The sequence below is a fragment of the Neomonachus schauinslandi genome, chromosome 9 (assembly GCF_002201575.2).
Source record: "Neomonachus schauinslandi chromosome 9, ASM220157v2, whole genome shotgun sequence".
Lineage (NCBI taxonomy): Eukaryota > Metazoa > Chordata > Mammalia > Carnivora > Phocidae > Neomonachus > Neomonachus schauinslandi.
The window spans coordinates 139027362-139042162 of NC_058411.1; the positions used below are offsets into that span (position 1 = coordinate 139027362).

The window sequence follows — 14801 nt, forward strand, 5'->3', positions numbered from 1 at the left end:
CACACACACACACACACACACACACACACACACACACACACACACACACACTCAAAGCATCTACCAATAGGAGATTGGCTAAATAAAAATATGGTCTATCCATTCCGTGGACTAGCACACAGCTATGAAAATGATGATATGGAGATGTATCTTTGATTTGCAAAAATAGTGATTACTTTGGGGATAAAAAATGTTATAAACAGCGTGACTATCTCTCCTCACACACAAAATGTGTTTATGTGTATATACATATATATGTTACCTGCATCCTTTACATTAAGACTAAAAGAACCGAAACCAAAAAGTTAAATACTTATGGAGGGGTAGGGGAAGGATAGATGTGAAAAAAGACTTTAAAAAAAATTTTTTAAAAAGATTTATTTACTTATTTATTTATTTATTTGACAGGGAGAGAGAGACACAGCGAGAGAGGGAACACAAGCAGGGGGAGTGGGGGAGGGAGAAGCAGGCTTCCAGTGGAGCAGGGAGCCCGATGCGGGGCTCGATCCCAGGACCCTGGGATCATGACCTGAGCCGAAGGCAGACGCTTAACGACTGAGCCACCCAGGCCCCAAGATTTTTCTTTTTTAAAAGATTTATTTATTTATTTGAGAAAAAGAGTGTGTGCATGCACGCACATGGTGGGGGGAGGGGCAAAGGGAGAGGGAGAGAAACTCAAGCCTACTCCCCACTGAGCTCAGAGCCTGACATGGGCTCGATCCCATGACCCGAGCTGAAATCAAATCAGACGCTTAACTGACTAGACTACACCACCCAGGCGCCCTGTGACTATACTTTTTGGTGACTGTTACTTATGTTTCTACATGAATCTGCACATTGCAATTAAAAGAAAAACAAAAAGACTAAATGAGACTGATGAGTCTGAATAACCACATTAGCAGCATCTTGGGAACTGTGGGAGATGGGAGTGTTATTTCTCAGAAGCACTGATGATCTAGTCTGTATTATAAAAGTATGTTTGGGGTGCCTGGCTGGCTCAGTCGGTGGAGCATGTTGACTCTTGATCTCAGGGTTTTAAGTTTGAGCCCCAGGTTGGGTGTAGAAATTACTTAAAAATAAACGAAAATCTTAAAAAAAAAAAAAAAAGTATGTTTAGCTCCAATATAGGAAATGAAGTTCCCTTGAACTGGAGGCATGCAAGCTTTGCAAGACACAAAACACACAGTGGGTGCTTGTTCTGATCCAATCTCTCTGGCCCCAAACCAGCATCTCTCATGCTGTAACTGAAGCAGCTTTCACTTAGTACTACACACTGACTTCTCTGTGGGAAGAGAACTGCTCAGTGTGGTGGCCTGATCTCTAGTAGAATCACCCTGAATCCAGTGTCTACAGAAGGCGCAGATGTGCTGACAGGGGTAAGGGCCCCATGTGGCAGCTGAACAGTGAGAACCAGCAGCTCTCCACTTTCAGGAGTGTGATGCCAGTAACTCTGGCGTGATGGTTAAGAGGGTGGGCTCTGGGGTCAGCCGGCCACTTTTCATCATCAGCGTGGCCTTAGATAAGCAACCTAACTCGTCTGTGTTTCCTCATCTGTAGAATGGAAATATTAGGGTTGTTCTGTGGTTAAAATGAGGTAATACTTGTAAAGAATTTAGAATGAGTCTCTGGCACATAGTAAGCCCTGATAAATGTGAGTTATTGTTAATACTATTAATAACATGAAGGTAGTAACAATTCTATTACGTCCTCATGTCAGCAACTTACAATTCCTGTCCTCCACTGATCTGTTCTCCTGATAAAATCTGAAATAAACAGGCTTAATATAACTTTTAAATTTCATTTGACCCCAATGATTTTAAGACTAGAAATAAAACAGTAGGAAATAAACATGATAAAATTAATTTAAATGAATACTTTAAGTTGCTGACTCAGTAACTACTTAAAATATACATTTCAGGAAGCAGGATCAATAACTGCTCTGGACCCTCAAACTAGCACGGTATAGACTTGGGAGTACAAGAGGGTGCTCAATAACATTTTTTGAATGAATGAAATAAACAAACGAATTTTCAAAATTGTCACTCCAATCCATCATCTCATCACTAATATTCTACTCTTTTGCTGCACCCCATTTCCTCCCCTCTGGAGCAGTATCCCCCAAGTTTTAGATGTATTTTAAGAAGCATGCTTTTTCAAAGGACACAAGGTGATTTGGTAGAACCAGGACCAAAACATTTATTTGTGTGTGATCAGACGATATAACAGAGGGACACGTTTCATGTGCCATGAAACCTCAGTAAATGCTCCCCTCTCTACTTACCCCCTTGCTCTCCCCACGACATCTTTCTTCTCTAGCCAGTGTTGTCCTTGTTTATAGAGGCCTCGGTCATCAACGGCATTATTGTCTCCTTTGGTCAAAAACTTAATATGTCCATTTTGCCTTAAAAGAGTAAGGGGAAAAAAAAAGAGTGAGGGAAAGCCAAGTTATCAAATACCTTCATGCCATTTGCAAGCAAAAAATTCGCTTTGTTAACCAAAAATGCTGTGGAACTGTGGTATTTTATCATCATTCCTAATATCAAAATAATTATCTATTTAACCAAAAGGATGCTGATAGCTGTGTTTATACTAGGGAAAAACTGGAAGCAAGCTGAAAGTCTAACATTTAGGAGTTAAAATATGTAAGCATTGAGGACAATGTTATAGAAGAATAGTTAATGACACTGGAAGATGATACATATTTTATTAAGCGAAGAAAAGATTATAAAATAGCATATACAGTATAATCTCATTTTTATATTTAGATAAACACAAACCACTCATTTTCTGTAAATACGAAGAGCAAAGGAACACATTAAACTACCCCACAGAATATAATCCACAACAAACACTAGGGAAACTAAAGAATAACCTAGTTTCTTCAACCAATAAGTTGTGAGGAACAAAGAAAGTTGGAGAAAGAATTTACAGCTTAAATAAAAGAGATTATAAAGCCTTATCACCCAATTGCAACCAAGGACTTTATGTGAATCTAGATTCAAACAAACTGTTAAAAAAAAAAAAAGCTTATGACACAATTGGGAATTTGTACAAAGATTGGAAACGTAATGATATAAAGGTATGGTTGTTCTTTTTTGGGGTGTAAGCATGCTAACTGTAGTTATATGTTTTTTAAAAGCTCACTGTTTATGCTTTAGAGATATTTACTAAAATATTTACATATGACATGACATGATATCTAGGATCTGATCCAAATAATACAGGAAGGAGAGTGAGAAGAGGTGGAAGTCTAAGTGGGGCAGAACTGGCCATAGAGTCATAATGATCGGGACTGGCTGAGAGCACAACAGCAGTTCATTATACCGTTTTGTATACCTCTGTGCATGTTAGAAATGCTGTCTATCTATCTACCTATTTATTCATATTTTATTTTTAAGTAGGCCAACATGGGGCTTGACATGACCCTGAAATTGCGAGTCACAGGCTCCAGTGATTAAGCCAGCCAGGCACCCCAGAAATTCTCCATATTTAAAAAATAAAATTAGAGACGCCTGGGTGGCTCAGTCAGTTAAGCATATGCCTTCAGCTCAGGTCATGATGCCGGGGTACTGGGATGGAGTCCCCCATCGTGCTCCTTGCTCAGCGGGGAGCCTGCTTCTCCCTTTGCCTGCCGCTCCCCCTGCTTGTGCTCTCTCTCTCTGACAAATAATAAAATCTTCAAAAAATAAAATGAAATAAAAAATAAGAGTAAAAAAGATCTAAAGTGACAGACCAAGGTATAAACAGTGGCCATCTATGGGTTTCCTTAGCTTCTAATTTTTTTCTCCAACGAACATACATTGCTTTTACATGCCAGGGTTTTTAGGAAAAGCATTTTACTTGATCAGGAAATTATTATTTTAATTCTGCTAAAGAACAAGAGTTTTCTAGTAATTTTAAAGTTTAACTGAAAGCAGAGTACATTTTACAGTTTGATAAAGACTATCTTAAAACTAATTCAAGTGAGTTTGGGTTAAGTACTATATAAAGAAGAAAATTAGCCTCAGACTCCTACTGACTAACATCCACTTAGATTCTAAGCCAGAAACTGGCTCACTAGACACAAAATGTGCAGATGAAACTAAATTGGAATGTGCTGCAAACACCAAAAACAGTTAAGTGCAAATAGTCACATTAAAAATGAGATTCTAGTTAGAAAAAATGCAAATATATACAGAGAAAAATAATTCTTAGCTGACAACTCAGCAAGGGAAAGTGTCTGAAAACTTCTGGAGAGTGAAAGAGGACAGGTGCCAAGGGGGCCAGCTGCAAGAGTAAAAGTCAGGAGCACAGGAAGGAAGAGTCTACTCAACCATGAAAACAACAGCGAGCCCATGGAGGCAGAATAGGAACATCAAATTTGAGGAAAGGGAAATGGGGGAGTGGAGAAGCTCCCCAGGAAAGGAAAGGGATGCTACAGGAGACCTGGGCTCTCCTCAAAGACTTGATCTGCCAACAAGACACAAATGTACCCAAGTTCCCCGCTCCGGGATGGTGTCGGGAGAGACCACTAGAGCTGTGTCAAAAAGCAGAGGTCTCCGTCTACGTGCCCCGGCTTCTGTTCGACCCACTGTCAAACCTACTCCAGCACTTCACAGCTCATGGCCCCAACACTGACTGATGGCACACACTTAGACGGGGCTCCCCCTTGGCTGCCGCAGGGACCAAATAGTCAACATCATCTATCTCTGAGGAGCTCGACGTGCTTGCAGTGTAATTCAACCATCATAATACTGTGACGTTAGGGGGCAAGAACTAATCACTTTGTAGGTAAGAAAAAGTAAGACCCAAAGAGCCAAATGGGTGCAAAACAATCTCTCTCTCTGTCCAGAAAGAGCAAAGCTGAGGATTAAGTCATCCCCACCGCAAACTTTCTCCTTCCAAACACTTGACCACACACCAGTGTTCACCATCATCAAACCATAATACCTTCTATAATAGACGGAACTTAGTAAGTGCGCGTCAGAGGAGGCTATAAAATAAAGTGCGAATTTCCATGTGAGAATAGCGTCAGCATTAAGAGGGACTTGACTAGCAAGCTAATGTGAGGAACTACTCAAGAGAATTTAAGTCAACTGACAATATTTCAAAGTGACGTCGTCTCTTAAATGAGAACACAGGCCTCGCTATGTGCTAGGTCTTTCCTGACTCATTTCTGTTGGAAGGTGATGGAAAACGAGAGAGTAGGTAGGGGGAGAAGGACTCAAAGAAGAGATGTTTTGATGTTTCGCCGTCTGTGGAGCACGTGTAACCTGGCCCGCAGGTGTGTCTCAGCCCTCTTGGAGGAGCCAGGAGTAATAACTCCCCCTTTTCCTTACTAAATTAAAAACATAGTAACTAGACTACAATAAATGCAGGAGGTGGTTGAGTCTTTTTAAAAAACACCATCGAGGGGTGCCTGGGTGGCTCAGTCGTTGAGCGTCTGCCTTCGGCTCAGGTCATGATCCCGGGGTCCTGGGATCGAGCCCCGCGTCGGGCTCTCCGCTCCGCGGGAAGCCTGCTCCTCCCTCTCCCACTCCCCCGCTTGTGTTCCCGCTCTCGCTGTCTCTCTCTCTGTCAAATGAATGAATAAAATCTTAAAAATAAATAAAGAAATAAAAAACACCATCGACAGCTTTTTCTCAATGTACTATTTACTCCTCCAGACTACCTCCTATTACAAATACTGGAAGTTTCTTAATGTCCCTTACAGTATTATTTTGCCTGAGCTCAGCACTGCACTAGAGCTAAGCCCTGGACTACATGTGCTTTCCCACCACCTGGTCAGACAGCTCAGCGCACAGAGCGCGTCTTCTGGAGAACACAGAGGACGAGGTAGTGACCACCGTGGGCACAAAGAACGGATTCAAATTCATGGGCCCATTACCAACACATTAAGCAGTACTTGGCAAGCTGATCTTTTAGTTTAGGGATTCTTTCCTATGTGGTAATACCAGGTATATTCTACCGTATGTTCATGAGGTAAGCTTGTTACCAAAAACTGTATTGAGTAGATCCCAGTGTTGTACAGGGGGAAAATGTATATTTATAAAACAAAGAGAGAATTACCCAAAATTTAACATTCTCTCTGGGTGTTAAGGTTGCATGTGATTTTGTTTGCTATATTTACCAATTTTATACAGCACCTTATTATATGCTATGTAATAAGACTGTTATAAAATGGAGAGTCAACATATGAAAAAAAGAGCTTTCTATGATATTTTCAAATTTACAAAGGCACTGTACATAAGAAGCAGGTGGAGAAGGAAAGGAGGAATGAGACCAAAGAGAGAGGTCAGCTGAATGATTCCTACCTCTCTTCTTCTCAAAGTTTAGGATTTTATTTCTTAAAACAATGTTCAGACGAAAGAAATGAGTAACAGTACAAAAATCAGCCTGAAAACGTTCAGGGCACATTTACCAAAACACTTCATCCGTTCTGGTTGTCATTTAGTCTCGTATTTAAGAACACTGTTAACACTACTAAATCAAATGATATTCACAATCAGGTATTTTAGTCTTCCCAAAAGAAAAAAGGAAATTGGAAGCTTCAGGATATTAACTGGATCTGTTATCTAGCCAGGCCTTCAAGCTGAAGGCGTCTCAAGAGTCTAAAATGAAATCACCCAAAACCCTAGATTAGTAGTACCATACAGCTTAACACATTCAGAATTGTTAAAATTATTTTTTAAATTTAAGGAATCTATAATTGATATGTCAATGAACCTGCCCTACAACAAGATCAACTGTTTAAAATAAAAAACTCACTCAATTTCAAAGGATTGCACATAAAAACGGGTAACTTTTGCTCTACCCAAAGCAGGGTCTGAGTGTCATTTGATTTTCTCTGATAAAATCAGGAAAAAGTTGGCTCTGCTTTGCTCACAACAGGCAGCGCTAAGAACAAACACCACAAATCCACTTGGAGAATCTGGAAAACACTGCCTGTACTGAATAAACCTTCACAATTCCAAACTAAATTTCTAAAAAAATTAAGTTGTTCCTTCTTAGTCAATAGTAAAATGCCATTTTAAAATTATAATCTTTCAAAATATATACCGAAGTTTGGAAAAAAAAAAAAAAAAGAGCAGTCCCATCTTTACTTCACCAATGAAGAAAAAACTCTTTTAAACTAGAGTGTTTATGGGGATTTTCATAAAGCAACAGTTGAGGGCGCCTGGGTGGCTCAGTCAGTTCAGCGTCTGCCTTCGGCTTAGGTCATGATCTCAGGGTCCTGGGATTGAGTGCCGCACTGGGCTCCCTGCTCAGAGGGGAGCCTGCTTCTCCTTCTCCCTCTGTCCCTCCCCGCTGCTCTCTCTCACACATGCAAATAAATAAAATCTTTAAAAAAAAAAAAAGCAACAGTTGATAGTTCCCTCTTCTCTAAGTGGAGAAAATAAATTACTTTAGAGGGTGGGGTAAGAATAAGATAATATTTATTTAGGGTTCCTTCATTCTCAAGAACCTAAAATCACTATCTCATTGTTTTCCTTCCCCTCTGTGTGTCCTCCAGGACACCTACCTTTTCCTTCATTTCTTTATTTCCTTCCCTCCTGAATGTTTTCCTTAACTAGAAATACTACCGATTTGTAAGGGAGGGGGTGAGGAATATGGAGCTGGACAGGGAAGCATAGGCTCAGAACTCACAGATCTTATAATCCATCTTCCTAAACCTCTTAATATTGCAGATAAGGAGATAGACCCAGAGAGGTGAAATTCTTTGCTCATTGTTATGCCCCACCTCCAGGTGATTCTAAAGGTTTTACATATGTCCCTTCTAACTCTAAAATGCAAGAGTCTATGTTTAAAAGAGTAACTTAGATTTTAGAAATTTTCTTTGGAATTTAGGGGTGTCTGGCGGGCTAAGTCAGTGGAGTGTATAACTCTTGATCTTGGGGTTGTGAGTTTGAGTCCCATGTTGGGTGTAGAGATTACATAAAATCTTAAAAGAAAAAGAATTTTTCTTTGGAATTTGAAAAAGTTGATAAATTTATTCTTATTGGATATGTCTGTTAGATTGCCATAAAGTTTTGTTTTGTTTTTTTTTTAAGGATTAGGGAGGGCTACCTCATCAATTACATTAGAAGATTCTATTTGGGATCAACCTTTATGTCGTTTTTTGGGGGGTGATACACAGGGCTATGGATCTGGTTGGGAAGTAAAAGGAAATCAAGGAAAACTTCCAGAAAAAGCTTCAGAGAAATAAATGAATTAATAGGTAACTCTTTAGCTTTCCAAATGTTCACTAAACCTTCAGACATTTATAAAAATGGATTGGAAGAAGGACTTAGGCATTCCCCACTCTTCTTAATCTTCAGGTTATCAAAATTAAACACTGCAAACACTAAAACATGAAAAGATCTTAAAACAGGGAAGACATAGTTTGCACATACTTTTCATGAATCTTCAAGACTCGGTGAACTATAGGAATCTCTCTTCCTTCTATCCTAAAAACAACAATTTCTCCCACTCGGATGGGATCTTCAACACGATTTGTTAAAAACAGAAGATCTCCTCTATGAAATGCTGGTTCCATGCTGCCACTAGGAGGGAGAGAAGAATATAATAGAAAACAAAGTGTGAGATTAAATTTACTTTCAAAATTACATATTCAACAAAACAATCACAAATATCACCCCTGGAGTATACTCAATACTTTAACAAATGTATCAGCATTGATGTGTGTTGTCCCCAAAATATGGTTTCCACAGACTAATGAGTTATACAGAAGTTTCTTTGGTTATTAGCCTTAACTGACTAGATCCATTTCAAGCATTACTATTCAAAGGAACTTAAATCTTGAAAAGGGCAATGTTACTAATTCCTTAACCTTTTAAAATTTCAAGTGACAAATGGAATATAAAAGAATGAACTTTATAATCACTGCCCTTATTCTCACCTCATCTGAAAACGCTAAACACATTCAAATATTCAAATGAGAACTGGATCGTCTTCTGCCATTTATAAAGATAAGAGACCAAGATGACCTTACAGTTTTGATTCATTAAGAAGGAAAAACAGCTCATCAAGTCAAAGAATAGTCAGCTACAGAGATAATGCTTCTGTTATCAACTTATTTTAAAAAGAAAAACAAGAAAGAAAATCAACAACAAATGCAGAGATTTTTGTTTAAGAATTTCAGAAATGAGGAAAGGCTTCAATTCCATGGTAATTAGGACAAACTTCTGGAGTCTTCTCACCTCTCCCCTGTTCTACCCTATACCAAGTTTTTCAAAGATCCTAAGATATTTGCATTAATTAATGAAACTTTTCTTGCTATGAAGAAGTAGCCCATCAGTATTATTTTCTGAAACTCAAGCTCCAGTTTTTAATAATAGATTTAGTAAGAAAAATAGACAGATAAGGGTTAAAATCCAATATAGGAATAATGACTAAGTCCAAACACTTCTGTATTAAGACTCTGGTACCTCAACATAGGGGAATATGGCAGTCGTTCCCAAACTTGTTAGAATCACCTGGGGAACTTAAAAAAAAAAAAAAAAAAAAAATCCCAGAGTCTAGGTTGTAGCTCTAGCCATCTAAATCAGAATGCCTGGGGATGGGAGGCAGACATCAGTATTTTGTAAAGACCCCAAGTGACTCCAATATACAGCAAAAAAGACCCCAGGTGACTCCAATATATAGCAATATATAGGGAACCACTGGGGACACGGATTTTCAGTACATGTTTATTCTTAACACTTTTGTTAAGGTTCTTCAGGGGACAAGGAGTTCCCTTTTTCAGAAGATGTTCAGGCAGAAGACAGGACATGTGTTTGGTGAAAATATTAGAGAAAGTATTCTAAACCTATAGTTTTCAAGTTTTTACTTTGATTTTTAAGATCAGTGACATCCTTTGTTCAAATAAAACCTTGCTTGAAAATTGTATCAGGGCGCCTGGGTGGCTCAGTCGTTAAGCATCTGCCGTCAGCTCAGGTCATGATCCCAGCGTCCTGGGAATGAGCCCCGCATCGGGCTCCCTGCTCAGCGGGAGGGAGGGAGTCTGCTTCTCCCTCTCCCACTCCCCCTGCTTGTGTTCCCTCTCTCGCTGTGTCTCTCTCTGTCAAATAAATAAATAAAATCTTTTTTTTAAATTTTTTATTATTATGTTAATAAAATCTTTAAAAAAAAGAAAATTATATCAATAAAACAGATAAAAGCTGAGCTGCTACGGTTTAATGACTCATTTTTATTGAGCATTTAGTGTGTACAAAGTGCCATTCTAAGTTTTTTTTTAAATAATCTTCAGAATAACTCTATGATGTAGATACTCTTATTATCCTAACTTTATAGACAAGGAGATTGAGGCTTAGAAAGTTGTAAAGTTATAAATCAAAAAAATGTTAAAGGTGAGATTTGAGCAGGGAGTCCAACAGAATCCACTCTCACTGTGCTAACCTGCCTCTAAGCCACTCTAGAATTTTCAGCAGGGAGTATCATAATCACATTTACATTTAAGAAACATCACTTCGGAAGGTACAGAATATGTAGAGGACATTTAAATATTTATTGAATTAATGAGTAAACTAGGAAAGATCAGAAGGTAGACTGACTGGAGACCAGTTGTCCAGGCTATTATTTATAATTGAATTCTTGGCAATCATTAAAAGTGTTATTAAAAAGATGGACACAGGAGAATCATAAGGGGACACATAAAGAAAAGGACGCACATACAGAATTACTTAATCACGTAAGAAGTAATATACATGAAAAAAGAGACTAAAATATTAATAGTGATTCTATCCCAGAACTATGGGTGACTTCATTCCACTTCGAGTTTTTCTGTGTTTTCAACATTTCATGTAGTGAAAATATATTAACTTTTTCTGATTATAGAAGCATATTTTTAAAGGTCACTGCAACAGCCCAGGCAGGAAATGAGGGCCTGAAATAGAACAACAGCATGGAAGACAACTATGAAAGAGGAGAAGAGAAAGAGAAAATGGTAACTTTGATGGCCAATTGGATAGGACAGAAAGGGGTGATCAAAGATGACTCCTGGGGCGCCTGGGTGGCTCAGTTGGTTCAGTGACTGCCTTCGGCTCAGGTCATGATCCTGGAGTCCCTGGATCGAGTCCCGCATCGGGCTCCCTGCTTGGCAGGGAGTCTGCTTCTCCCTCTGGCCCTCCCCCCTCTCATGTGCTCTCTCTCATTCTCTCTCTCTCAAATAAATAAATAAAAATCTAAAAAAAAAAGAAAGAAAATATACTCTTGTTTCTTAAAAAAAAAAAAAAAAAGATGACTCCTGGATTTTTAACAATGGCAATAGAGCAGATGCCAGTGACAGTCACAGAAAAAGGAGGAAGAAGAACAGGTATGTGGGAAAAGGAGATGAATTTTACTTTTATTACACGGAATTTCAAGTGCCTGGTCAACATTCAGATGGAGATGTCCAGTGTAGGGTGAAGACAAGAGTCTAGATTTCAGGGAAGAAAGCTGGGTGGAAATATAAAGATTTAAAAATTCAGATACAGATGGGGTTAAAAACAGTGTGCAGTGGGGCGCCTGGGTGGCTCAGTTGGCTAAGCACCTGACTCTTGATTCAGGCTCAGGTCATGATCTCAGGGTCATGGGATCAAGCCCCATGTTGGGCTCTGTGCTCAGTGAGGAGCCTTCTGCTTCGGATTCTCTCTCTCCTTCTCCTTCTGCCCCTCTCCCCACCCTGCATGCGCATGCTCGCTCTCTCTCTCAAATAAATCTTAAAAACAAAAACAAAACAGTGGGCAGTGAGAGAACTATTAAAGAAATACACTGGGGGACACTTTTTAAACATTAAATAAATTATTAGTAAACTTTTTACCACTGCCTGACTAAATTTTTAAAATTAATACATCAATTGTAAATTTTATAAGAATTTATATATAAACCACTTAAATATTTTTAAACTGACTTCAGCTCTATAAAGGGGAAAATAAGTTTTGAATGTCTGCTGAAACTCCAGTTAAAAAAATAAATAAGAAGGTACTTGTCTTTACCCGAAACTAATATAGCATTATGTGTTAAATATTGGCATTTAAAAAATATTTTTTAAAAAAGTTATTTGTCTTTATCCCCCAGTGACTTCAAAAAAGTCCTAAAAGTGGATTCTCAGTTAACCTGAATCCTCTGAGGCATATTTAGTTCCAGGTAATAATTATATTCCTCGAAGTTACATGAAACCCAGGCCACCTGGTTTTACTTGGCCACCCAATCATGTCCAGTACCTTTGTCTAATGACTGCTCCTTCTAGTCTTGACCAGATTTTCTTCCACTAGGACCTGGTCTCTTTTAATTTCCTTTCTTTATTCCACACCAGTAATCAGAAAAACTTAGTCTATAAATAAACCTACCTGCGAAATAACTTGTCCAAACACCACTTTTAAGCCCCAACTGATATTTTAGATTTTCCAGCCGTAGCAGAAGTGAACTGTTTCCAGGACCACAGTGTTGAACAGGTCCTCAGTCGAATCCCCTGTTCACTCCAACATCCCCAGTTTACAGGTCATTAGATTGTCCTTAAGCATCTCCAGTGAAGGGAACTCAATCTGAAATAATCCCAGAAGAATCTCTAAAAGAAGCCTCCCTGGGCTCTCTACACCTTTTCCCCACGGTGCCAATTAGTGTGACTTCTCTTTCTGTTAGTGTTTGAAACTGAAGCTCTCCACTGAATTTAAAACTGTCTGGGAACTTGGGGCCACGTCTCTGTATTCCCAGAGTAGTACATTAAATGCTTTCCCAGCTAATAAAATACATACATGCCTTTGGATCTCTAAAATTACAGTTGGATGTGTTCATTAATAAACACAGAACAAAGGTATGAGTAAGAGTAGGAGTAAGGTAAGAGTAAGACACTGGAGACCCAGTGCCTTGCTGCTGGAACCACTTGTTGCTGAAGTACTTATATCCTAAGATGACAATGAAGGAATCAAACTGATCTTGTTAAGAGTAATGTACTATTATCTACACTCTAGGTAATGATTTATTTTATACTGATATACCGTTATCTCCAGAAAAGATTTGAAATAGCTTATATAATTAAGCCCCAAATTAGACAGAACTATAATGATTCAATTAAACAACCAAGTGGTAATTCTCCAAAAAGGAGTTAGTTACTAAATTTGGTTTTTAAATCACTAGAGTATGAGTTCAAGGGTAGAGAAGGAAGTATGGGGGGCAAAGATTCAGTACTGTCACTTTAAGAGGCAGCATTAATATCTTCAAAATTTCTGAAGTCTGTTTAGAAGTGATATTTAAAGGTCAGCAGGAAACATGGGAATAATTAGTGATGCTTCTGAACTGACACTGAGAACACGCTGCAGAAAAACTCTTAATTCATGGAGATGATACCTAATCTAGCAAACTAACAACTAAATAGCAGCCCTGATGAATCAAAATGAAGAATGTAAGAAGACAGAATTATTTCAGGAAAATACAGTACATTGAAACACTTTCTTACAAGATGTACCAAAAATAAAACTCACATAGTAAACGTTTTGTAGAAACGTTTTGTAGAAAAGTCATGAGCCCTTTGGGGTCTGAATTCTAAGTGCCTAACAAGGCTGCGCATTTCTCGCAGTTGAAAAATAGTAACCGATTTTCTTTCAGGCCCTCTTCTGGGAAAGCATAGTTTCTAGAGGAATAATACAATAGTTACTCAATTTCTCAATTTCTCTCTCAAGTAATGCCATGTAATTCTATGCCTGGAAAAGAAAAATTGTTACCTGAGCACCACTACAATTGGACTTTCACTTCCAGTTATGACCATTAGCCCCTTCCAGATCATTAGTGCCGAGGAGACAATCATTCCAAAATTTAGGACTTGGTAATACAGCTGTAAGAACAAAAGAGAAGAAATGAGATCCATAATTATCCCCACTCAAGAAAGCAACTGAGAGTAGTATCAATTTAAAAGTTTCAAAAAAAAACCCCAAAACACCAAACAACAAAACCGTTTCAGGTAGTACTATTAGGACAACTCAAGTTCTGAGACAGTCTTTAAAATACTGTAATAATTATGCCATCAGCATCCCAGCACAGCCTCCTATCCCCCAATAACCCTTCTCCTGTTTGGTCACTCAACGCGCTACCCTTACATAATAACTTACGTTCAAAACTTTTCACAGATGTTATTTCATTTAGGCTTCACCACAATTCACCTTAAGTTCAATCACATCCGTGATACACACCACTGCTTCTCAATTCCTCTAGGACTAACTGTTCTATAACGTTTATCCCTTGAGAACAATGGGCTATCCACGGCATCTAACCCCCCTCCCCTTATCTTACAGTTGAGGAAACTTAGTCTCAGAGGAAATGACTGTGCCAAAGTCATACAGCTTGTTAGTCACATAATTAGGACTTGAAAGCCAGCCTTTTCTGTCTTACTACTTGACAAATTGTAAGATTCTACTTCAATAAGCAGATATGATACCAGAAAGGCATTTCAAGCGAGAGAAATAATGTGAGCTAATTGTGTTGAACTAAGGCGGATAAGAGGATGATTGACTGGGGTGCCTGGGTGGCTCAGTCATTGAGCGTCTGCCTTCAGCTCAGGTCATGATCCCAGGGTCCTCGGATCGAGCCCCGCATCGGGCTCCTTGCTCTGCGGGAAGCCTGCTTCTCCCTCTCCCACTCCCCCTGCTTGTGTTCCCTCTCTCGCTGTGTCTCTCTGTCAAATAAATAAAATCTTGGAAAGAAAAAAAAAAAGAGCATGATTGACTCATTTTTGTTATTTTAAAAAATAAATGTGCATGTGGACATTCTGCAAGACAACTGTTCTAGTCTTCAAAAATTCAATGTCATGAAAATAAAGGTGGGAGACTGTTCGAGATCCAAAAGGACTA

General features: G+C 38.8%; 1 protein-coding gene across 2 annotated transcripts in view; it reads right to left on the reverse strand.

Moving 5' to 3' along the window:
- Positions 1 to 14801, reverse strand: part of SEC11A (SEC11 homolog A, signal peptidase complex subunit) — a 40576-nt gene that overhangs the window by 6268 nt on the left and 19507 nt on the right. For both annotated transcript variants that reach the window (XM_021680574.1, XM_021680573.1), the window contains exons 2-4: positions 13680 to 13789; positions 8373 to 8522; positions 2282 to 2401 (exon numbers count right to left, since the gene is read on the reverse strand). In XM_021680574.1, coding sequence (XP_021536249.1) covers positions 2282 to 2401; positions 8373 to 8522; positions 13680 to 13762 — 353 coding nt within the window. In that variant the 5' untranslated portion in view covers positions 13763 to 13789. The remainder of the gene's footprint in view (positions 1 to 2281; positions 2402 to 8372; positions 8523 to 13679; positions 13790 to 14801) is intronic.